Source organism: Channa argus, chromosome 22, assembly GCF_033026475.1.
Source record: "Channa argus isolate prfri chromosome 22, Channa argus male v1.0, whole genome shotgun sequence".
In the NCBI taxonomy this organism is placed as follows: domain Eukaryota; kingdom Metazoa; phylum Chordata; class Actinopteri; order Anabantiformes; family Channidae; genus Channa; species Channa argus.
In genome coordinates, this window is record NC_090218.1 from 102,949 (window position 1) to 128,906 (window position 25,958).

At 38.9% G+C, this 25,958-nt stretch overlaps 1 protein-coding gene across 1 annotated transcript; it reads right to left on the minus strand.

The window, feature by feature from the left end:
• Positions 1-235: 235 nt before the first annotated feature.
• LOC137107784 (neuronal migration protein doublecortin-like) lies at positions 236-23,182 on the minus strand. The gene is made up of 7 exons (XM_067491768.1): positions 23,003-23,182; positions 20,331-20,756; positions 17,559-17,899; positions 9,447-9,549; positions 5,974-6,063; positions 3,226-3,323; positions 236-3,113 (listed from the first exon to the last, which is right to left on the minus strand). The coding sequence occupies exons 2-7, from the start codon at positions 20,692-20,694 to the stop codon at positions 3,057-3,059; spliced, it is 1,053 nt and encodes a 350-aa protein (XP_067347869.1). The 5' UTR covers positions 20,695-20,756; positions 23,003-23,182; the 3' UTR covers positions 236-3,056.
• Positions 23,183-25,958: the final 2,776 nt, after the last annotated feature.

Here is a 25,958-nt window from a genome sequence, read left to right on the forward strand (position 1 = left end):
CCCATAGTGACGGAGATCATTATGAGGTGATCTGCAAATGAAAATAACACTATTTTTAACACTAATGTTTTATCTATTTATATGAGTGAACAGATACGTAGCCATGAGCATTAGTGGCCATTTGCTTTGCACTTGTGTAATATGCACGCACACTTTACCCATTCCTAGTGAGTCATTGAAATGTACTGTTCAGTGATTTGAGACAAAAATAATGAGACTCTAAAGACCAGAGAGGTGAAATACAACGGTTTTAATTGCAAAAGGATACTGATTAATACATTGAATGAAGCACTGAAACAAGCCACTGTGACATTGCAAATTACCACTAAAAAGGACATTGTAAATTTCCAGGAAAAAAACAAATTAGAAGTCATTCATTCAATCAGAAAGGCTTACATATGAAAGAACAGGTAGGGAGCATATTTACACCACGATAGTGTCCTGTAACACTACAAAACCAAGTGTGTTGGGAGGCTTCCTTGTTTAAGACATTTAAGAATGTTTTACAAACAGCTGTTAACTAAGAAACAAGCATTCAATGTCCCATTTATTTATATCAAAAGACAATGTAAAAAAAAGGCACCACTGTAGGTGATGAATTCACACCATCCATCTTACATGGTGGTGGCCGTTTTTACACAAGACAACCAATGTTTTCTGTTAATGTTTAATATGCTGTAGCGCTGTAATAAGCTGTAGAAAAATGAAGGAAACAAGAACATTATTCTCATGTAAGGTTATACAGAACTGACAGGTTGAGAAAATGACAACAAATGGGGCCTTTGTACAAAATGGCGGCTAAAGTGAGGTGTCCCTGCGGTTGGATTAGCTGATATTAGAAGCTGTAGTGCTGGTGTGACAGCGCTCCCTGCAGGAGAAAAGTGTAGTTCACAGCACCAGATCAGTGATGGTTTGTCTTGAGCATTAGGTGGCTAATGAAAAGCTATTCAAAGCTTACCCAGAGGGTGGGCACCAGATCACCCCTTTGACCTACAACGTTCACATCTTCACAATGGACTGCTTAGAAATTTCATTGTAGTTCCCCTATTATGCTGTTGTGTATAAAAAGGCCATTCTCTACAGTAATGAAGAGATTTCTGAACTATTCTCGAATCCAAATGCATAGATCTTAATTTAAAAGATGCTACATGTGCACCATATATTTTTTGTTAATCGATACAGAGGAATTAAGTGTGATCACACATTGTAATGCTAAGAGACAGTAAAATGTCTGTTGCTGTGGTGAATAAGTAGCTCCCTGCTTTGTGCTTCAGTATCGTCCAATTTAGAGATTCCCAGGTTTGATTCCCTGCAAAATCTGAGAAAACTCTTTTCAGTAGTTTTGTAAAACACACAACTACGAAAAAAAAGAAATATGGTGATAGAAAGCTGCACACAGAGGCTTAGGAAAGTACTACAGTTTGAAGCTCACGTGAGCAAGTTAAAACTAGAAAAAAATCCTAGACAAGTACCCATGATATAAATTAATAAATTTTATAAAAATGTAAAACCCACACATATTTAGACAAGCGTTAATGTTTTCATCTCCCTTGTTTCTGAGAACTATGTTGAGCCATGCAAAATAGGAGAAATTCCATTACTGTTTAGCAATCTGATAAAACTAATTACCTCTGATGAGCACGATTTAATCTTGACATTATTTTGATGTGTTAAAAAGCATCATGCATAAATCTCCAGGTGTGCTTCCTCCAGAGTATTTAAAGAATTTTACAACTAATAAAGTTACATACTGTATCTTCCCCTTTACACTTTGGCTTTGAGACCTTTATGTATCTAACTTTAAATTTCACACGTTGTGCAATGACCCATCACCACTAGCGGTAAAGCAGTGATAAACTCGTCAATGTAACAAAGTATAAACTAAATGTGTGTTGACAGGGCATTATTGTTTTTCCTTTGGTTGCTTGTATGCACTGTTAGGTCTATCAAATTTCAATGAGTTTTACTATCATCCATCAATATCATGCTCTGTACTTGTGACACTCTAAAACACTGAGGGTGTTTACCATGTATAGCCCACTGTATATGTAGACGGTCAAAATAGAGGAAACCCCAATGTTTTTTTTTTTTTTAAGTTTTCCCTCAGGGCTATGTGGAATGTTTTTTCCTCGAATTCGTCTCTGATCAAAATGAATCCCAATTATTGCTAATACATGGATACTGAAGCCGCCATGTTCATAGTTAAACTAGTGCCCCTTTACACTATTATGGTGATGCAATTTCTCATGTACAGTTGGGAACGCGACTTCCCAGTGAGTGGGAACTGGCTTCTGACAAATAATACACTTCAGTCAGGAGCTGCATCTCCCATTTGGGACATCGTTTTAGTTGCTTCGTTTACTTTGACCATACCCTGTATCATGTTGAGTAAATGTTAGAAACGGAAATGATGTTATGGAAGCACATCAATGGACATTTGGCAGAGATGTTATGATGGATAGCTATACACAGTATTTACAGCAGGCTAGAAAGACTATCTGGCTGGGCAAACTTCTTCCGACGAGGAACCGTTACCCTTTTACACCATCAAGCATAGGGCAGAAGGACAGTAGGACATGAAGGAACATCACCAATACAAGTGATACAAAAGTTGAGTCAGTTCTGGCAAACACCCCAAAAAAAGCCATTTGCTGCTTGGAATTTTGTGAAATATTAAAGTCAGAGTGCATCCTTGAAAAAAGTGTCTGAGACCAAAGTGACATTTTTTACACCCTGAATCAACAGTGTCAGTAATATGATAGTGAACTGTGTGCCCTTTAAAGAAATAGTGGCCAACCCCCACATAGAAACTTATCTTGGTATTAGTGAGCTGTTTGTTATAAAGTGGTCACAACTGATTAAAACTAAAAAAAATTAAATAAAATTATTCTCAAGCAGCAAATGGTGTCATAGCCCTGGTGGCTAAGGCCTTAAAAAGAGACAAAGAGTGATTCTCCTAGACAACAGGTGGCACTGTGAGTTAAGGTGGAAAGCAGCAGAGGTATAAAAACTTCTGTGTTTCAGGCCAAAAAGGAGGCAGGCTGAAGGAGCAGAGTCTACATCGATTCCCCAAGAGAGTCATCATCATCCAGAGATAAAGGCAGGTAGAGATCCTAGACAAAGGGAAGAGCAAAATCATGTGTAAATTCAGTTAAAAAGCATGAAACTCACACTTTTGGAGAAAACTAAGAAAAAAGGGCAGGAGAAGAAAAGAGGTCTGGGTACCTTCTGCTTGTTGTTGAGACCTGGACTGGTTGGGGTGGAGGTGGGGGAATGCTTGGAAATTGGGGTGGAGAGCTGGCTACTGGAGCCTGTCCCGTTGGCTGAGAAAGCCCATAGTGCAGGAGAGGGGAGGAAAAAAGAGGGAGCAACAGAAGAGGAAGATGAAAAAAGGAAAAGAGTAGATTAGAAAGTTTGTAAGAGAGGGCTAAACCCTTTTCCCTGGCTCTGCAGAAAAGTCATTCCTGAACCATGGCTACAACTGGCTCTGGAGTAGAGGGACGCTGTCTACAAGCTCTCCGTTTGTTAGATGACGTTTTATTCACTCACTGTGTGTTCTGCCATGTTGCTAGGATTCACTCTGTGTGGAACATTGTTTTTATCTAAGCAGTGCAGTGTGGTGTACTCGTGTGTTTTAAGAGGTTTAAAAGAGTTTTTGTCTATAAGAGATGAAAAGATTCCAAAGACTATGAGCCAGATGGCCAGTGTAAATTTTAGCCAATCCATACTGAAAACACAATGTGGATAACGCTTCATTGTTTAGCAACTTAATACCACTGGATTCATTTAACCACTCAGTCAGATAAACAGACTTACAGTTTATACATACTTAGACAGAAACAGAAAAATGTAACATCCTATTATCTTGGGATCTTATAGTCAAATCCCTAAAGCAGCTCTCTCAAATATACTACATGGAGAGTGCAGCTGCTTGATTTATGCCAAATGTTTTTTTTGAGTAACTCCTAATATAAGAGAGAGTATTGAGAGAGTATTAATAAGAGTTGCCCACACCGTTTAGATTTCACTACTACTCCTACTAATACTTCTACAACAACGTTTATTCATACCTGTGTAGTAAATGATGTTGGAATTTAGGTTTCCATCTCAAGACCACACAAAACACTGTTTTAATGCATTTATCGCTAAAGCAGGTAGTTTTGTAAGATGCCCAAGGAAGAACAAGGAGGAGGAACACTTTCCTCCAAAAGTATTGGAACAATGAAGCCAATTCTTTGTTTTTGCTGTAGGCAATTGAGGTAATGTCATGAACTCAGAATTCTCCAGAAACAGTTTGATCTACTATTTTAAAGAAAGATGCAACCAAACTGATTGGGAGATCCTTGATCATGCAGCAAGATAATGAATCAAAACACACTGCCAAAACAACAAAAGGGGCCACTTCTTGGCATCAAGGACAAGAATTGGAAGGTTTTAGACTGGCCAAGTCAATCTCCAGACTTAAACTCTACAGAGCATTTTTCCTGCTAAATAGGAGACTGAAGGGAGTAACCCTCCAAAACAAACAATAACTGGCTGCGCTGAAAGCCTGGAAAAGCATCACAAAAGAGGAATGCAAAAGTTAGGTGATGTCAATGGGTCACAGGTTTGAAGCCGTTATTGCAAGCAAAGGATCTGCAACTTAATATTAAGTCTTATTCACTTTAATCTATTTTATCTGTCTCTTTTAATTTCTTACTCACATGAAAAATGGGTGTGTTCAAACAAAAGGTGCTATCTTTTAAGTTGTGTATCAGCGCCAGATCTAAATACCTGAAAAAAGCTGAAATGTTAATCTCTTTACTGGTCTTGATCTTTATTCTTTGAATCCTAAAGTAATTATTACACTTGGCATTAACACATCACATACAGTACATCCCCTTTCCATGACCAACACTGTAGTACTGACCTCTCAGGTTTTACCTCACCTACTGCACAGGTTGATGTGAAACACAAACTGTCAACTTCCTGCTGCTGCAATTCTGCCAGAATATCAGCTCTGCATTTATCTTACAGTGGAATTAGGTCTTGCCACTGCTGGAGGGACACTTTTCATTCTTTCACATCAACGTGAATACAGACTCAAACTGAAGCATGCAGCAACAACCAGCAGAAAATTTCTTGCAGTTTTAGAAAATATGTAATCTTGTTATTGCTTAACTTGAACATGAGAAATATAAGAAACGATTCTGAATGTTTTGTTTTCCAGTGTTTATGTGAAAGGTCCTGAAGAAAAGACATCTATCACTACTGCAACCAATCACACCAAGTGTTTAGTTAACCAATAGTGCAGCTTTATTACCTGAGATCCCATCAAAACAGAGAGTTGTCACACTGTTTTCCAGTGTTAAAAGCTATTGTTAGAATTAATAATTCAAACATAAGCAGACACCAGTGTCTCTATTATGTTCTTCTGCCTCCTGGATATTATTAAATGTTAAAATCCACGACTGTGAAACAAACAGCTGAAAGCTATTTACACTGTCTTTGTTTACTTTTCATGTTTTATTCATGGTTTTTAAAGAATTAGCATTCGGAACATTCTCTTAAATCAGATTACCCACAGCAATCAGAGGCTGGACTTTTTCTGGCCCCATTTGTAAATATTAGAAGGTTTTTATAAGTTGTTGCACTAGAGCTAAAGTTGTTTCCAGTAATTCCAGTAAAAGACAGGCACAGCCTGATAATAGACAGAGGATCCCACAGTTTTAAGATCCCCTCTGCATTATTTCAAGTTCAGAAGCCAATGTCAGAACCAGCATCTGGATGGGTTGCAGTGTCTTCTACCACAACCCCAGGACCCCACTTTAAATCACAATAAACATAATATGACAGTAGTTTCCAGCAACAGAATTGCTCTAGTTTTGTTTTTTCCTCCCAGCCCTGTTTTGATTTATAGATCACGGTGAGGTCACTTTCTGCTCTAGTTTAAACTGAAATATTACAGTGTGGATAAGACAATAATGGACTCACTTGATTCAGCAGGAGACTTGCTGCGCCTTATCGGACCCGGACTCTTTGCTAGACCACGCTGAGGTTTGGGCCCCTTCATCACCCGGCATTCTGTGAGGAAAAAAAAAAAAGCACCATGTTAAAAGTCCTCACCTTCTTCCTAAAACAAAGGAAAGTAAGGTTATTAAAAGAATCTGAAAGTAATGTAATAACAACAAAACAAAACTATGCAAAGCTCTAAAGACATACTTGACAACATGCATGGTGTCCACAGTGAACAATTAGTCAATGTTCAATTAACGCCAGAATATTTACAATAATTACTACATTTGTTACACAAAATTTCTTTGTTACACAAATACAAAGATTTCTATCCTAAATCCAAAATGGTAGCTGGTAGTGGAACCTGTGACCTCATCTGTAAAACATTTATTCCACAAGACTCAAAACAAGCATGTGCATATAGTTCAGTATCATTGGGTGTGTTTTAAAATGTTTAAATTGGAAAATGTGTTTACATCAAATATTTTATTTCTGCAATATTAATTATAAAATATGCATTTCTTGCAAACTAAATGACTTGTAGTTTGACTTAACATTATTAGTTGGTGGAAATAAATGTAATGCAAAAAGACATTATGAGGTAACTTCTGCACTGTTCTAACCACAATTTAAGAATGTGTAGTTTTGCTAAGCTAGGATGGCTGATCCTGAATAGAAATAAGAAAGAAAATCCATGAAATTTTCAGATAAAAAATAAAAAAAAGAAGTACCCAAGCAACAAAAGTCTGTATCTATTTAGTTAGTTGGTTACATCTGTAAACAATACATTGCTTTAACTTCCTGATTTCCCTTGTAGTTTGCAGCCCAACACAAGCAGAAAAATAAATAAATAAATAAATAAATAAATAATGTCAACGCATCTTTTCAATCAAGAAATTCATAGAGTCAACAGCGTAAGAGCACTCAGTCTTTCAGAAGAGTCAAAGTGCACATGTACAAAACAAAATGACTTGTATTTTTGGGATACGTCTTGCTGAATATGCTGAACCAAGACAATTAATAGCTTTGGACCTTAGGACTTGAGTTATACCTTTAATGGGAACATACAGTCACAAATCAAATAATGTCTGGTGTGGTTCATGATCTTGTTTACGTTTGGGGTCTTTTACTTTTCTGGATAAGTATGTTAGATGACATTTGGCTTTGGTAAATAAAAACATTTTTGCTGAAAAAAAAATTGTTAAGTATGATTAGAGTAGGGCATTTAAAAAAAATCTAATTGGTTTTGACATTTAAACTCAGATAATGGAATTAGTATCAATTTTATTATTTCAGCTATAGCTAGTTTGACCTTTACAGGAAATTTCTGGATTCACTGGCTAAGTCTGAAAAGTGATATCTGTTGCTCTCTAAATTGTGCAAATGTAAAGCATTAAGCGTTTATATGATTGAAAATGTATGAAGTATGTTCTGGGTCACTTTATTGATCAGAGTACACAGACTCCAGATATTGTTCTCCTCCATCTTTCTTTCTGTTTGTACTGTCAGACTCTCTCTTTTCCACCCCTCCCATTTCTCTTCCACTTTTGATGCTAATTATACTATCTGTCCTCCCTCTATCTCCTGGGATCGCACCATGTCTGTCTTCTCTCTCTTAACCTTCACACATTACGGGCTACAGACGTACATTCATGTGCGATTGTTTGCAAGGTGTGCCACCATGCCGTTGACAATAATGAAAAACCGCAGCTTGTCTATTCTATGTCTATTGTCTATTCTGCTCAGTGGTCTTGAAATAGCCCTGAGACGATCTATACAGCCTCCTTCTCACTGGCAAATGATGTTGTCGCTGCATAAACATAGCTGCAGGTACACATGTGCTCCTTGCTGTCTGCACAGCGAGTAAACAGAAGATTACAAAACTGCCACACGGGATTTTAATTTAACGTAAGGGAGAAAGACTGGTAATATGGAAGAAACGTTTCATGGCCTCCCATTTTTGCATATGTAGAATGTCGGTTCATTATAAAGCATAACAAATGTAACGATTGTCATTCATCTTTGTTGTGGATTTGCCTTCCAAAGGGGTTTGACAATAAATCAATCAGAGTGTTATGGATACGATACCGTAATGGAGGTGTGAGGTGAGGTGTTACAGACAAGGCTCCTCTCCTCATCTACTCCACCAAGTACTGCCACACTGCCTCAAGGTTATTATGGAATAAATTAAACTATTTAGCTTTGTTTCATCATGGGAGTATGCTGAAAAGGAAAAAGGAACTGGATCACTCTAAATAAACTAGCAACCCCATCTCCAAAAATTGGACAAGGAGCTGAATGGATAAGGGGAGCATGATCACATTAGATTAGGGAATTAAAATGTGTATAGAATACAATCTTTTAGGAATATAGAATACAATCTTTTAGGAAAGAACCTTAGATAAAAGTGGGTTTTCAAGTCTGGGGGAAAACCGTGAGAACTGGTTTCACATTTTGTCTCCTAGATTTCTTAGCAGTATCAGCACCAACAGATCAGCTGACCTAAACCTGTCACTGGACAGATTAATGACTGCTCCCCTTTTCTTCATTTTCCAATCCCTACTGCTGGCTGCAGATAAGAGACTTCTCTACTCTTGACTCCCCTCATAAAAAAAGCCCACAGTTTATGATTTAAATATATACTCACTTTATTAGGTACACCAGTGCAATCTATTGCAATCCAATACGGCCGCTCTGCCATGAATTCTACTTTTACAATGTTATAATTTCTCAGTTTTTAATTTGAAACTGTCAGAAAGGTGATAATTCTACTCTAGTCATGGTCATACTGGGGAGGTGCTTATAAAGTTTTGACCACCCTATTTATAATGACTGAGGGGGCCAAACCTTTGGAACTTGATTTCCAAAAGGATTATGCTAAATTTTACTTCAGCCAATCTTACTATACATATCTCTACATAATTGGATCAATTCTACTTTCTGTGCTGTTAAATTAATGTTGGCCATGATTGACAGGTGTCAGAACACAGAGTGCATCTCAGCTGGGTGCCTATGGGGCGGCAACCAGGTAGTATTTTAATGTTGATGAGGGTGAACTCCACAGGATGTGTCCCGTAGCAGCTGCCACACAACTTACCAGTAATTTCAACATCAAACAAAGAAAAAAGAATCAATCACATCTGTGAAGAACTACATATTATCAAACCAAAAAGGTCCACTGTTTGAGAGCATAAAGACCAGTCAGGTTTGTTTGACATTGTTAAAAAACCCTGTCACATATAGTATGTGAAGACATTTGTTTAACACATTCAAATGTTCCATGTTTTACCCTATTTTAGGTCAAAACTACTTCAAGTTTATCATATATTTGTAGTTTTACACAAAGACTTGCAGTTCCCAACTATACCTAACAAAGTAATATGCACTGCGTATAGTACAGAAAATATAAGGTTAATGCTTGTTGTGTTAAAAGAGAGACTTAAAATGCTCACCATTCTCATCCAGAGAAAAGTCGTCCTGGGCATAGCGGAATTTCTCCGGTCCGCATGCAATGAAGACATCATCATCACCAAAGAAATCTTGCAGACAGGTAACCTGAGAAGAGATGAGACTTTTATCATCTGTCATCAACATAACCCAGCTCTGTGAGGCCACACTTAGGTGTACACACACACACACACACACACACACAGAAAAATAAAAGTTATATTATTGTAACGTAACATGTTACCAAGTAAACTGCTTGATTACCAAAATCCTTTTTTTCAACAGGGCTTTTTCAACAGAACCAAAAACCCAGTGTGTGATATCCAAGAAGGAATAATCTTTTTGTAGCCATCTGATTAAAATATTAATAAATCAATGAAGTGCATTTGAAATTCAGGACTAAATTAAAATATCATCCATACAAGCATTTACAGCACGATGAAGCAATGCTAATAGCTGTGCAGAGGAAGCACCATGGATACCTGCAGAACTGATGACAGAAATGAGAGTTAAATGCTGATTACATTTAATTAAAGAAATCATGCACTCTGTACACACAAAGCTTCATGTGGATGAATTCACTGAGTAAATGTAAGTTGTGGTTGCCTGCCAGCCAAAGGATTTAGTCAGCTTCAGGCACTAGTTGGCTGCCTTTGTGTTTTACTTGTCATGTTAACATGACTTTAGCTACAGTAGGCACATGTGAACAAAACCCACACAAAAGGCACAAAAAAGCCCAAACACAGGATAATGTTACACCGTTTGTGTAGTGTTTAAATCATTCAACTTCCTTCCCCAGGGACTTTTAACTCTATAACAGCTGTTGACACAATATGGCCTACTTAGTGGACAGATGTCTTTGGGCCACACCTTCTCCTCTGCTCTTCATTATATAAGCCCTGCTACCGGGTCAGGCACCCCTATTAAAAGCATTCAAGTTAAAAGATGCATTTGCTATTGGTTGCCGTTTTATTTTCTTTCCAGGCACAAATAACATTTGTTATGAAAGGATCTCAATCCAATTCTCATTTTGCCTTTCAACAACTGGTATAATTTTTCCATTCTGACTTGAAAAACTGCTAGATGACTGTCATTTTTAGCAGAACTAATATCTGGGCTAATGTTCTAAACAAACACACACTTTTACAGACTCTGTAGGTTTCTCAGAGATCCATGGCCTGAAAGATTATCCTTTGTGGGGACATTTGTCAAGATAGTCAAGATGCATCATGGTTTCCTTTGTGATACATATTCAAAGTATGAGCAGCAGATAATTTGGGAACACCCCACCCCACCAGCTGCCATGTTGGTTCTCCATTCTGCTAGACAAGCTAAAAGTGTGTGGTGGTGACTCGGTGGCGTGGCATCCAACAGCTGTACCCTCTCTGCCTCCCACAAGATTCCATGGATACAAGACTGGCAGATCCTCAATGAGGTACAGAGATAATTTTTTGACTCCTGAGATCAAATCCTAATAGGCTTTTCAGCCAGGGCTAATTTATAGGATGCACATTTGGGTTTTTTTTCCTCTGGACATTATCAAGCAATTAGACACATGTTACTTTCATTAGGTTAAACTGTTGTGCAGCAAAAAGAGCACCCAACAGACGATCATAAGATGGAAGCATTAAGAAGCACTCGTTTTCTCCCCTAAGGGCAGCAGGTGGAGAAGGAGATGGAAATTGGCTGGAATGGAGGGGGGGGGGGGGGGTCTCTGTTTAATGGCTAAGGAAGAGAGCTGATTAAAGGGTTAAAAGTGTTTCTCCAACAGACTGCTACCTTAATCTTGCTTAACAAGCGCTCAATTTGAAGTAAAGTTTCTGCCTTTCAGTTGGTTGCCTAACAAGCGTATGTATTCCTTCACCACTCACTAACCCGAAAAGTGATTTGATATTCATACATACATCTAAACAAATAAACTGAAAGAATTCAACAATTAAAAATGGATTAGAGAACAGCATTAAAAAAAAAAAGGAAGCTTGAAACAAAATGACTCATGCAGGGAATAAGTGTAGGTTTGGTGTCTCTCACTCACTAGATTCAAAGAAATTATTTCAATCTAAAATAGCACAGAAATACAACAGAAGCATTCTATGAGATAACCCAAGTTCATCCACATTTGTAAGAAAGAAGCCATTTTTAAGAGAAAACACTGAATCATACCAATGTAATTCCCTACAGAGATCAATGCATACACTTTTCTCACCAGTCCTCCTCATCTCATCATGAATCCAAATAATTTATGATGTGTGCATTTAATGTCCTGCAGACATGCCCTCAATCACCAAAACCTGCACTGTACTGATCGTTTTAATTCCTAAAATTACAATTAGATTTTTTTCCTTACACAAGTTATTCATGGTCATAACTCAAATTAAACTTTGACATCCGTCTATAGTTGACAGAAGTCCGCTCCACTCTTAATGCAATCAGATCACAGGTGGAATGTCACAGTCCCTTTGAAACTTGGCTACAGTTGAGAAAAGACAGTCAAGCCTGGAAAGATGGGATATGGGCTGAAGCACCCACTCTCCTTTTGAAAAGGTCAGTCAAATGCGTCAAACAGACCCACCTGGCAACAGTATCTAGGAAAGGACAAGATGAGAAAACAAGAGGTTATTCATCTTAAGGAAGCTTGCACACGTTACAGTCGGTGTGTATATATTAAAGTGTTCATTGGATGAGAGCACATGGGGTTTTCTGAAAATATGGCTCATTCCAGACTTCACATCCCCCCCCCCCCCCACTCTCCGACCTATCAAGCCCTTCCCTAATCTCTGCCTCACCAGCTGTCAGGACCACATGACCCCCCCAAAAACCACCAACACCACCAGGAACTACAGAGGGATCCACCAACTAAGACTAAATTATTCAAAGTTCCTTAAGACCAACTCTGACCAATCATGTCATGGTTGCAGACTTATTAGAGTGATAATCGTCATGTGCAAAATTTCAGTTTCAGTTCAGTTAAAAAACATTCACCACAATGTAAAACATGTATTCTGTGAAAGTTGATATAGTCGTTGCATGTTGCAAATTCTCCTCAGCATCGACAAACATTATACAAATCAGTTACCAAAGAAAGTTACAAAAAAGATATTTTGCAGAGTTAATATTTTGCAGAGTTAATATTTTGAGAAACCTTTAGGGACAACATGTATACAAACACAAACACAGCCAGAGTGTAAAACAAATTGCAGTTTTTAGGCAGTTTTCTGTCTAATATATGGAATAACAAACCATTCTGGCTGCGACTAAAACGACTTTTGTGTGAAGCAGCAGGATGCATCTCATCCAAACAAAGCTCATGAACCTTTTGTTTTCTACAGGCAGCTGGCCTGTCTCCACTTCAGCTCAAACTTTCAGACCATGTAGTGAGTGAATGAGAGACAGTGATTCTTAATGTCCAATATCTGTTTCATCTGACTCCACAGCAATAATAATTCATGCATTACACTACTGCTCTGTCATGATGTGGGTGGTTCATCTAATCAGTACTGTGTGATGAAACGGTTACCACCAGCGTTACTGAGTCAAAAGGCCGGTCAACTGAATCAGATACAGCTGAAAACTACAATCAGCTTTGCTATGACACCATAGAGGTGTAATCTCAGATCAGCTCACAAATCAGCTGTGCATGCTATTGCACTCAAAACAAAACAAAAGTCTTGAAATAAAGACATTTATGTTTGCAGTGGATAAGACACTGGGGTAGGCGTAAGATTGAGTGCAGAGTTTACACTAAAGTAAAAAGACAAAAAGACTAGTTTCACAGTGAGCCCATTAATTGCCAAGAAATTGTATACTGTGCAGTCTTCGACTGCAGAGAAAATAAAATATAAAAAACATAAAAGCTGTAAAGGAGATGGTAATATTCCTCAAAAAAGTCTTTTAATTTTGACCTTTTTGTTCAGAGACAATACAAAGTATTTAAAGTATCAAGCTGTATTTTATACTAACATCCCAGTTGATGGATCTAGCGAAATTAGGGGAGATAAAAAGTAAATAAATAATTTTTATCAAAATGCTAAGAAACCTCTGCAAAATCTCATTACTGGGATTTGTTCCACTCTGGTGATGATTTTTATTAAAAGCTTCCTTACTGACCTGTCTGTGACCTTGGTGCAACAGTGCAGTGACTTTCTGCTACTGTAGGTGCTCCGGATGCATTTGGAGCGCAGATGAGCCAGTTAAGCAGCGATAACTGCACAGTCATGGGGTCCAGCTGGTGCCTGATGTTGTTTTAACCCCACCCCTCCCCCACCCTGCAACCCTGAGGAAGCAGGCTTTCCATTTGGCTGACTGATGTGGCATTACCATCATTAACTGTACTTCCACCTCTTTCCCCCTGGGTTAAGCTCACTTGTTGATGTGGCGATTGTGCAGGAACAAGGGTCTGGTAGTGCATTCAGGCTTCCATACCTACTCGAGATGCTTTATCATGGGGACCATGCCCCTCTATCATCCTGATTTTCCATGTTTCACAGTGTATGCATTTTTGTGCATTTGTTAAAATGCAACTGCAGTAGGTTGTGTTGCCAGGTTAAGAACAGAGTGCAGCCCAGTAGGACCCAATGCAAAGAGCACACTCAGCGTATTACAGCCATTGTCACAAACTGAATCCATCACAGTTGAGCTTATTGCCATGACAACTGCTTCTGCAGCATGGCAGAGAGAGGGCAGACTGCAAGAACACTGATAACAAGGGAAAATCAGGCTTTTCTTAGCTATTAGTGAATGTATTTTAGTTGTTAAGAAGCCCTGAACTCATGCCTGTATCTATCACTTATTCAGTGAATACTTACTACCGTGAGTTATTACTTTCAAAACGAATTGGAATCTTTTGTTCCCTGACAATAACAGTGTGACCTTGTGACTGAAGCATGCTTGATTTCTTTTTCTTTGTGGTTCTTTGACAAAAAAAAAAAAAAAGAAAATTTCTTAAATGGAAAACTTGAGGTCGGACTAATGACCACTCTGATCCGTCTGCAATATGCAATCACCTGATCTCAAAAGGACAAATGACACACCAACACAATGTTCCTTAAACATATTTCACAAATGGTCTTTGAATTTAGCATCCATTAGACAAAAACCTCCCACAAATGCAATACAAATGAACAAGTGGTGGATCTTAAATGCAAATCAGAACTATTCACTTATGCAGTCACTTCAACCAAAGGGGAATGAATACAAAATGTCTGCCAGCAATTAAGCCAGCACTCTGTTATTTAATGTGGAATAGAGGGCAAATCAAGAAATGTACTTTTTTGGAACATGGAATAATTACTCCCCATTAGTAAAAATAAAATGATCGTAATTTGCTCTAAGAATGGAAAATGACTACTGAATCCACTGGCCCCACCCTTCCAGACTGAAGTGAAAAAAGCACCAGAATTTGAAAATGGGAGTGATTTTGTTCACAGCACTGACGAAGAGAGGAAGACAGCAAAAGATGGTCTCAAAAGTAGCCATTTTAAAAATATTAGAAAACACATACTGAATCACCTTCCATTCAGGCACAAACCAATCTTTAAAAACTACATATAGACACAACACAGCACTGTCTGTCAGGTTACAGTCCACACCCAATATGTTCACAGTGAAAAATAATGACAACTGATTTTTTTAAACCAAAGCTTGCATTGATAGTAAACTCTCACACCCACTACAGGATGTGGTATCTGACAGACCAGTCCACACCAGCTGGGCTCTTTGTGCCTGGGATGTGGTCTCCTAGCAACCAGTCCCAGCAGCTAACGCAATGGAATGGGAAGAGGAGGATCGGCGCAGAGTCAGGGAGGGGCGAGCACTGCATCAATATTGCTTTACCATATCACCTCCACCACAGAGCAGCTGCAGTGTGCCTCTGCACACAAAGACCGCAAATAATGTGTGCAGCATTCCTCACACTGTGCATAGCAATCAAAGTCTGAAATCAATGGAAACTAAGAATGAAATTATTAATCTATAGCTCCAGCGATGACACAATCATCAATATGTGCTGATTAGGAAAGCTACCACATGGTGAGTTTTAAATTCAGGATAAGGAAAGACAGGCGTATGAAGAGAAAATAAACCCAACTGAAGCCCAAGCACAAACATAAATCCACAAAAATATAACCACTGCAATATCACATGAAGTGATTACAATCTCCAAATATCTTAGCTTGTGTCTCTGCAGGAAAACCAGTGTAAGACCTGGGGCAGCCAGACTGCACCCCTGGGAGAGCGCATTAAAATCACATTCCCCCATCTTTCATTTCAGAGCACCTCCCCTGCTCCAAGACATATGTGATTCCGGTCTTATTAATACTGAGGAGACTAAAGAACTGAAGAAGTACAGCATCTAAATAAGCTCAGCAGGGCATGATCCAAAGTCCATCTGTAATGAATAAAACAGGAACAGGTCCCCACACGAGGATTAGCGAACATTTAACCATATCAAAGAGAGGGCTGAGGAACAGATGTCCGTGTTCAAACCCACACATGCTGTCACACTTGCTCCTCATCCATGCCTCTTAATTTACTGCGACTAACAATAGTGTGGCAAGCACTGGTATTTGATCTATGCAGTCAATTGCAGATGTGAGGCGTGTGATTTTTTTTAACTATCAAGAAGACAGTTGGGTTAACCTGTGTGATGACAATTGTTGAGTCAAAAGGTCTACTGTACCTTTATTCTACACATTAGTTCTATATTAAACTAAATACATACTCTGTACGTGTACATACTCTTTATGGTGAACTGTCTGGAGGTTCAGTCTGAGCAGGAAATAAAGGTACTTTATTGTATCAGTAGTATGGAGTTGAGGCGCAGCTTGTATGTAGCTGATGACAGTTATTGTAGATAGAGATAAAGTATCTCCTCATTTTCTATCTTCTTATTTTTCAATACAAAGTTACTATATTACAATACTTTTGTGTTTGCAGGTGGGCTTTAGTGCCCAGCTATGGGAAACTAAATGCTTTTTCCTGCAGGGTTTTCTCATGGGGATTCCTGCGCCCTGATTTCTGTTAGGCTAAAACAGCCAAAAGGATCCCATAACTGGCCACTAGAGAGTTTTCAAGGTTGATCGGGACACTCTGCCCTTTATCCTGTGGCTTTCCTTGCATGAAACAAAACATGTTTGTATTTTAATCCTCAACATAAACTAAGGCATCATCTCAAATTGAGAATTCATAGAGAGGATCCAGATGTGCTAGTCTCTTTGACAGATTTGCTTTCTCCAATATTTATTTGCATTTAAAAGGTATCATTGTATTTTCAACCATTTGGAGCATTGCACCAGTCAGGAATGGTTTTAGTGTGAGGGTGTGTGTTTGTTTTAACATAAAGGTAATTTTCTGCACCAAAACTCATCTTAAATCGAGTAACAATTATGACAAAGTGATCAAAAACAACAATAAAGGGTTTGGCCCTATAGAGGGTGGAAGCTGGAACTTCCCAAGACTTGGGAGCTTTTCAATGACAGATGGACTCAATATACCACTGGCCAAAAAACTCCACAACAAAGGTTGGTGGACAGGAAATTATTGACCTGAACTGCAAGACAAGGAAATGTGTCGTGTCAATAAAGAAGGCTAACAATGATGGTATTATGTACACAGGTTGTTTTAATAGATGCTCAAAGTTCTCAGACATACCATGTCACTGTTGACTAAGGGTAGGAACAGACAATAACATTTTATCTTCTACCTACTGTGGAATCGAGTTAAATGAAACCACTGATGAAACCATCACCATCACAAATCATTTTGTATACTGCTTTCTTTGATCCTGAAGATACCTGTCTGGGTGTGGGTGGATGTATGAATGATGAACGGTCCTCAATCCTGACCACAAATTTTCCTATTGTGTAGATTTGCTTACATACTGAACAGTACCATCTTTGTTGCAGTTATATTCCCAGAACAGAGTGCCCTATTCACATTAAACAAATGGGAACAGAATAAGCCATCTGTAGCTTAATACTACAGATAGAGGGTTTAGAGTTTGAAAGTTCAGAGTTTCATATGTGACCCAATGAACTCCAGTTTGCAGCTGTACATGAGATCTAATGTGCGTTACCTGAAGGTATGATGTAAGCTGGGCAGTGGCTGAAGGTGAGACATACCTGTTTGCCATCAAGTGTGTAGATCCTCTTAACCACACCACTTTCAAGTTTTATGGCCTCTGTGATGTCAGTGAGGACCTGTTCGAAGGAGTGTGCCGTTTTCTTGTTGAGCAGGACACGCACAGCTTTGCGTGGCTTCACACCGCTGCGCATCACCGTCACAAGCTTGGGTCGAACAAAGTCCTTGGTCTCTCTGGACTCACCGGCAGCCTTAGCAGCTAAGGACTGCATGTTCTTCTGGCTAGCTGAGGCCTTTACATTCACAGACCAGTTAGGGTTTACATTCTTTGTGTAGTCGACCTTCTTATAGAAGTTCTCTGATGCACAAACGTAGCTTTCCCCTGTGAGAGCAGAGAAGAATTAGATTATTGTATTGTAACACACTCAGCTATTCAACATTGACACCTGAGAGTCCCAAAGCTGTCCACTCAAACATTTGAACCTGCAGGAAGTGAAATTATGAGATGTCAAACAAGTGTGAGAACCTATTGAAAACCTATTTGGTTGCTGTTTGCATCTTTATTTGAAGGACGTTGTAGCTGGAGAGTCAGGATTAGGAAAACCTAAAGATTTACAAAAACAATCCAGATACTGTGGGAATATGTGTTGGTTTTATGGTTTATAAAATAATATGTGGTTCAAATAAATCTATAGAATCCTTTATGAGGGCGGGAATAAACTCAAACCTGCATAATACATACACCCTATATTTTAGGGTGTTTCATTAAACAAATGATTTAAAGAAATTCATAATGAAAAACTGATGCCATACAGTGTTCAGTGGTACTGGGAAAAGGAAAGGAGCTTAAAAGTCATCCACAAGACCACAGCAAAGACCTGCTCAACACTACTTGTACTGTAACAGTACACACCGATAACAGAACATTTCAGTAGAGACATGTTTTGACATTTTAAAGATTAGTTCTGTTTTCATAAACATGAAAACATTTAAAATTCTTCCTTGGGTTGACTAGACTTACAATAAAATAACTACCTTAGATGAAGTGTGTTGAAAGACTGACCAACAAACAACTGCAGGACATTAAAGAAGGACTTTAGTCACTTTTAGTATTTCTCGGAAAATATCAGGGAGTGTAAATATTCTATATCCTGAGTGCACATGTAGATTTCCTCAAGTGGCCACTTCAAACACTCCAAATCTTCCATTGTAGTCATCATTTATCTATTTTAGCATTTTTTACAGTAGAGTGTGCTGTTCTTTGTCAGACAGGGAAAGGAGCTAAAGCAAAGACAAAAGGCATCAGTGGTAGAAAGATGGGGAGACAGAAACGCTTTGGCAAAAGGGGGGATCCAGAAGGCAACAATTAGGCCAAATGTGGAGAAATTACAGCAAAGACAAAAGGCACAAAACGGGATTACACTGTGCAGAGAAGATTGAGCAATTAATTATATCCCACAAGAGGAAGCACAATGAAATGCCCCTCCACCATTCAGTGCTTACTGTGCAAGCCCAACACACACACACACACACACACACACACCTTTCCTAAGATCACCTCATTTTGGACAAATTAAGCTGCAGTTTATCTTCTAGCTTTAGAACAAACACACCCAGACCACCTCACATGTACTGTTGATCGGCAGTTAAAGCTGGGTCAGTTAAATGGATTATGAAATTATTCCATAGAAACATCAATTTGTTGAAATTCATTAGTTCTTCCACCAGTGTTGCACTTTTCAAATAAAAAAAAAGCTTTGTGTTGTTGCTGCATCTCAGCAAAGGTTTCACTTGGACTCTACGTAACCAAAGCATGGGTCACGCACTTGATTTCATTTAACTACCAAAATGGCAAATTAATCCAAATTATCTTTGGCACAGCACAACGAGAATTTGCAAGTGTGTAAATCACTTCTTGTTCTGATCAGCCCTCTGTTGCCAAACATAGACTCTAACAGTCTTCTTGCCAGCTGCGCACATTTCTAGTACTCTACCAGACAGGATGAAATATGTCATGACCACTGAAACATAAATATTTTTCCACAATACATCCAAATATAACAATGTGCAGTTTTAATTAGGATTTTTCATTAATTGAGGCCAAGAATGTTAAAGATATTTTATAGTAGAAACACATAAAAGCACAGCTCCAAACTGGAGGTTTCTTTAGTGATTTAGATGCCAACACTGTCGGTAAAGTACTTGTAAGAGTCTAAGCTAAAGATTCTAAAACTGACACCACTGAGCCCCATTAAATCCGACACAAAAGATCTGCTTTCATCAGCAGGAAATCTTTAAAAACAGAATCATAAAATGAAATTTCCTTTAAGTAACGGGATAAAACATACAGTACTAAGACATGTTTTATCAATGTGGGGGTTTCAGACAGTCATGTTTTTTGTTTTTTCAATTAAACACATTAGTCATTTCCACTAAGACAAAAGAAAAGAAGAAAGGCCAGACAAATGACACAACTTGCAAAATGCAAACAGTTGAGACCAAGTGGCAGTTAATCGAATGTCCCAAAGTAACCTTTCAGATTACAAGTCTATACATCATATAAGAGATTATAGGCGTCTAGACTGAAGAGATAAAACTTCTAATCTCTAAAAACTGCAAAAGATACACTTCTAAATCTTCTCAGCACAGAAACTACTACTACAACTACTACTACTAAATTGAAACTGCAGTTCTTCTACTGCAGCTCTACTGGGGAGCAAAGATACAAATAATCCAAATGATTCAGTATTCTCTGAAGGTTTGCATTAAATCAGACATAATAAGCGGTGTGGGTCCTGCTAAAACATGCTTACCTTCCTCTAGCTCATCCAAGGAAGTGATCTTCCGTGAACCATCAACAGTGAAGATGAAGCGGACACCCTGTGGCAAGTTGATGTGGTCAGAGAGTGAGCGTGTGAGGTCAGCCAGGAGAGAGTCAAAGGTGCGAAATCGGTCATTGGCCACAGCATACACGATGCCCTTAAAGTAGCGATCTCCGTTGCGGTAGAAACGCACTTTTTTGGCCTTCTTCTCACTGGTTAGGGCCTGCAGAGTGCGTGTGCGGTAGAAGCTGCAGTGGGCGCTGTGGGTAGGGCTGGGGAGTCCATTCATGCGTCCGCCCCGAGGGGTACGGGATGCCTTATCTCGCTCGTCAAAATGTCCAAAGTCTAGTTCCATGATGACTGAAAGTTGTGATGGTTGTGACAGATGTGTGGCGGTGGTGACCAGCTCCGGAGAGTCTAAAACAGAAGGACAGCTGTTTATGAAACTACATTACAAATTAAAATCTTGTCATAAAAAATAGATACAATAAAATAATAAGACTATTGTGGGGCCTGACATCCAGGAGCCATTAACCATAAGCATTAGTCATACATATTTCTAGTAAAATGTTAATATTTTGCTACTACTAGCCACTTAAAATATATTACTTTTTTTTTTTCCACCAATTATTAAATTTTATTAATATGAATGAGTGTCCCATAGGTTTTAACCTGAGACATTTATTTAATTTAATTTTAAAAGCAAAGGAGATGCCAAACCTTTGTGGACTTTCTACCTGCTTAAACCTGCTATGGTATGCACACAGACGGACAATACATCCATCCATTAATTGCTTTAAGTGAGACTAAAGCACCTTTTCACTTAACCTCCCACCTGATGACTACAACTCAAACAACAAAAGCCACAAAAACTCACTTAACCATCCATTTCACTGATACACACACACACACATAAAAGTACCCACATCCGAACCCAAAAGAGGAAGTTATCTATGGCCAGTTTAATGCCTTGCTTCACTGACATTTCCACGTAGTGTCCTTAAAAACACTTTTGACAAGAGTGATGTGTTCACAAGAAAAATAAAAATGCTACAATACAGCATCATGTCATTTGTTTCAGATTATCCAACAGACCTTAGCAATAGAGAGACCCCCATGGTTTGTTCGAAGATTCATCTGCAGCTACTTAAAAAATAAATAAAAATAAAAAATCCTAATAATAATAATAATCACTCGTGTGTTCAGTAAAAATATCAGTCATTTTCTGATTCCTCTCTATTGTGATGGTTTGTTGGTTTTATGTCACTTAAATGCTAGCTGGCACTCTGAGAAATTATCATGGATGCCATTTTATGAAAACACTGCTCAAAAAGGACACCAACTTACAGGCAGCTGCCCAAGAATCACCTAATACTGCATTATATTGTGAGAATGATTTCAAACATACCACACAGCACTACGTCCAGTCAACATATTGAAAGGTCAAAATATTTATGAAGCTTTATTGCCGATTTACCCTTTATGTCTGATATATGCACATTAAGCTATAAACACAGCCTAAGAAAGGTGATTTTCTCATTTTCCACAGCACTTTATGTTGACCTATACATGCACAGTACTGCATAGAGGACAGTGTCAATGGTAAAGGTCATTAAAATAGACTAAAAGGAAATGTGCTGCTGCCACCTATCCTTGTGGCGGGGCCCTCCAATCCTCTGTTAACCCCTGGCTGAGCTGCTGGTGATAGGAGTTTTATGAGAGACACACTGATAGGGGTGGGACTTCTGTAGAATGGGTGCTCCTCAGCTGACAAAGGCAAGATCTCAATCCCATCTGCTACACTAATGGGCCGCACTGACTGTGACCCTTCCCTAGTGGAGCATCAACTAGGACAGTCCATTGTCTCAAATAGGGTGCCTGCATTCAGAGTGACATCACCATCACTGCAGCTCACTGAAGGAGCAGCCGGCTTATTCTGCAGCATGAGTCCATAAACTAGCCTACGTCTTCTCAGCAGAGGATTGTTCTCACAGCCAGCTTACTGCTAAAGACTTCCAGTAATAACTTGCATGACATTACACGCTTGACATCAGATTATTTCACTTCATGTCTGATTGATCCATTACATACTTTAATCAGTGGACAAAAATGACTACCACAGCAAAATGCATGCATCCTCCAACACTGAAGCCAGTCCTGATCATTGAAGCAGTACTGCAGTACCATTGTGTGGAATCACTGATATTTTTGCCTGGTTCTGTGTTCCTGACTGAGCCACCCACACAACACTGTGACTACACACTCCTGACAGACCAACGCCACATTATTACTCTCCAATCATCTACATCAAAGCTGATCCGCATGCAGCATCTATCACTCAAGCAGTGCAACGCAGAGATAGTTTCAATTAAAGTCACGAATGAAGAAAAAAAAGTTTGCTGATACTGGATTTGGCATTTATGGTGTGAAGTGGAAGCGGCATGAAATGCAAGTTTTTCTACAGGAGAAACAGAGATGGTTGAGTGTGCGAACACCTAGTCACAATCCACCTGCTCAGTCGCACATCTGAACACCTATTGCTTCAGCACAGAAACACTTAAAATGTCACCTCAAAATGCCCAGTCCACGTCAAAGCTCTTACAATTTAATGTCTCTTTTGATCGGCAAAGTCTGTGCAAAATTACACCCAGTGACTGACTCACCTGCGTCGCTGCTTGCAGAGTGAAGGGAGTGTGTGTGGGAGTGTGGATGTAAAGTGAGTGAGTCGATGCTGCAGAATAGCGGCACGCCGTCTCTCCCCGCTCGCCTTTGTCTGCTTCAGTCTGTGAGCACAGCCGCTGCCTGCCTCGCTGGTGCAGCCACTGGGTCCTAAAGCCAACGAGCAGTGGACCCGCCCACTCTGGGAACAGTGGAGGTACCAGTCAGTGAGGGTTGGGGTGGAGCTGACATCACCAAGGTAAAGACCACATGGACAGTCAAAGCCTGCATGAAAGAGATGAGGGGATTATTTAGATAAAAGATGAAAGAGTCGAATGATGTGTGGGTATGATGCACTTTTACTTTCTGTCACGAGGTGAAAGTAAATTGTCTTCACCTTAGATTCTTCTGTAATTTCTGAAATTCTTATCACCCCGCTTACAGGATTGTGGCTGTGATTGTCTGTGCAGTTAATAGAGCATCATGGGTGTGTCCCTTCAGACAAACCACAGTCTCATGCTTTCGGTCTGGTGGTGCTCTTTGTTGGTAGAAGATAAAAGCTTGAATACCTCAGTGTTTGTGTTTGTTCTCTGGTTCCCTCAAGTGTTTAATTGTCAGGCATCCGTGGTATTTAACTTCGAAAGTATATAGGAGATCAAGAATGTCCACGTTCATGTGACAAGGCCTGCTTTCTTAGAGAACATCTGTACTGTAGTTTGACAATATTTCTCACAGCTTCAAAGAGGGATTATTGCCTTCTGTCCTGAATTTTTCTTATGTCTGGTAATGATGGCCAATCCCTAGAAGTACAAATCATTTTATAGCTTATTTTGTATGGATTAATGAGGTAGTGTATATATAAATGCACCAAAGTGATGTCACCATAAGGCTGTCATTTGGGAGCAGCCTGACCAAAGACAGATGGACACTTCCTTAACAATAATGTCCACATTTGTTACGGTTTTACAGTGTTGTCAATAAATGCCAATATAGGAACATCTCTTAAACTGTGTGAGAATTGTTGATGTGCAGTATTGATTTCACTGAAAACACTGTCAGGCTCCGTAATCAGAGTTATACCTCAGGGAAGTCTGTGCCTCAACAGAAATGTATCATTGGGTTCATCTTTGGTGTAATTCTCGAATAGCACAATAGAAGATGAAATTGTATGTTTTTCCACACAGTTTGTGAGGCACATTTTGATTGAATCAACATGCACAGACCAATAATGTTTTAAAACATCTCTAAATGCAAAATCAGAAAGGGTACAAATGAAAGTTGCATTTTTGTAACCTTTTCTGTTGTTATTCCTAAAATCGTGGATTTCTTTGGTTATAAACCCCTTCCCTCTTTCACATCTTGTAGATGGATTCAAAATCAGAGTCAGAATGAGCTTCCCACAAATAAAACAAACAGAGGCAGAATTTGATTGATTGTATGGTAAGTGCCTCACTGGTGTTGTTTTTGTGATTAAAAATAATGTGAATTGGTTCTTTTATATGTAAAAAAATAAAAATATAGACAAGTGGAAAACAATAGGAATTTAAGAAGGGGGTCTGCTTTCTAACTACTGGAGCTTTTAGCTTCCAGATGAAGACTATAACAAGGTCTTTGATTATGAAGAGAAAAATGATTTCTTCAGTGGAAAGCATAGATTGACGAGTGGTTCTACTTTAACACCAAGGGCATCGCTGAGTAGTTCCCTGTTTTACATAAGGAGGCCAGTGGATAACAGGTCTCTGTTTTAAAGAGTCAACAAAAGGAGTTGACTCTTTTCACAGCAGGCTCCACTCTCGTTGTCATCTAGTCCTCTCCCCTCGGGCAGAAAAGCTTCACTTTAAAACGCAGCTGTTGTCACATTCTGGAGCCTCTCCTTTGCATGTCACACATAACTCTAATTCAGTCTGATCACTGGCTGCTCCACACCTCCCTCAGTGAGCCCCCAAAAAGCTACTGCCCACTGCCCGCAGGCAGACAGTGTGCAGGGGGAAGAAAGTGTCAGTGCAGAAGGTATAGTTTATGAGGTTGGGGGCTAATGGGGAGAGGAGCAGATTTGGATACTTGGCTCTCACTCGAGTGCTGTCTCAGTGTCTCATGCCAAAAGTGAACATGTACTCAGCGACTTTCCAAATTAAGTCACATAATTCCTCGTTCAGCTACAAATTGTTACAAAATGCTTATTGGATTTAGAAGCAGCATGTCTTTGACTGAGAAAAGAGGCCTTTCTAACATAAAACATGGCATCCATCAATGTATGTTTCAAATGACGTATTTTTTTGGACCAGAAAAACAAAATAAATGCAAACACCCCAGTAGAACAATAAAACATGATACAAAACATGGTAAAATGTATTTTACATTGTATGGAAGAACAATCTTAGGTTAAAACAACTACTGTACAACCAGTAACCAGTCACCGTTTTGGTAACGTAAAAGTAATGTATTATTTTTGGCAAGTATATCCAATACATCAAAGAATAAAATACTGAAATTATTCTGCTTAATAGGTAAATTAACAATATCCCAACAGGCTTTTACACATCATCACTGCCTATTAAAACCTTGCAAAATACCCGACAATTTAAAATTATTCAAATTCTTTCCTTCTTACCTTTTAATGTCTGCCTAAATTTTAAGTTCAAATATACTATATAGCCTGTCGCTAGGGTTTTCAGTGCACCATGTATATAAAATATAATAAATTATTTTAGTTTTTTCCTAGTTATATATCAAATTTGAGTTTTAAATAAATAAAATAGCACAGCATTGTAAAATAAATACATGTCATTGTCTGGTGGTCATTGCTGTTAGCCTGCAATGTTGTAAACAGATACAATGGGTGCATTCAAGGATCCATTTGCCTATCTCTTTATTATTCAACAAGTCGCACATTTCTCAACACCTAATTTGCTTTTTATGAAAGCGGAGTGGTCACATACGCAGCTTCAGTGTATGTTTTTC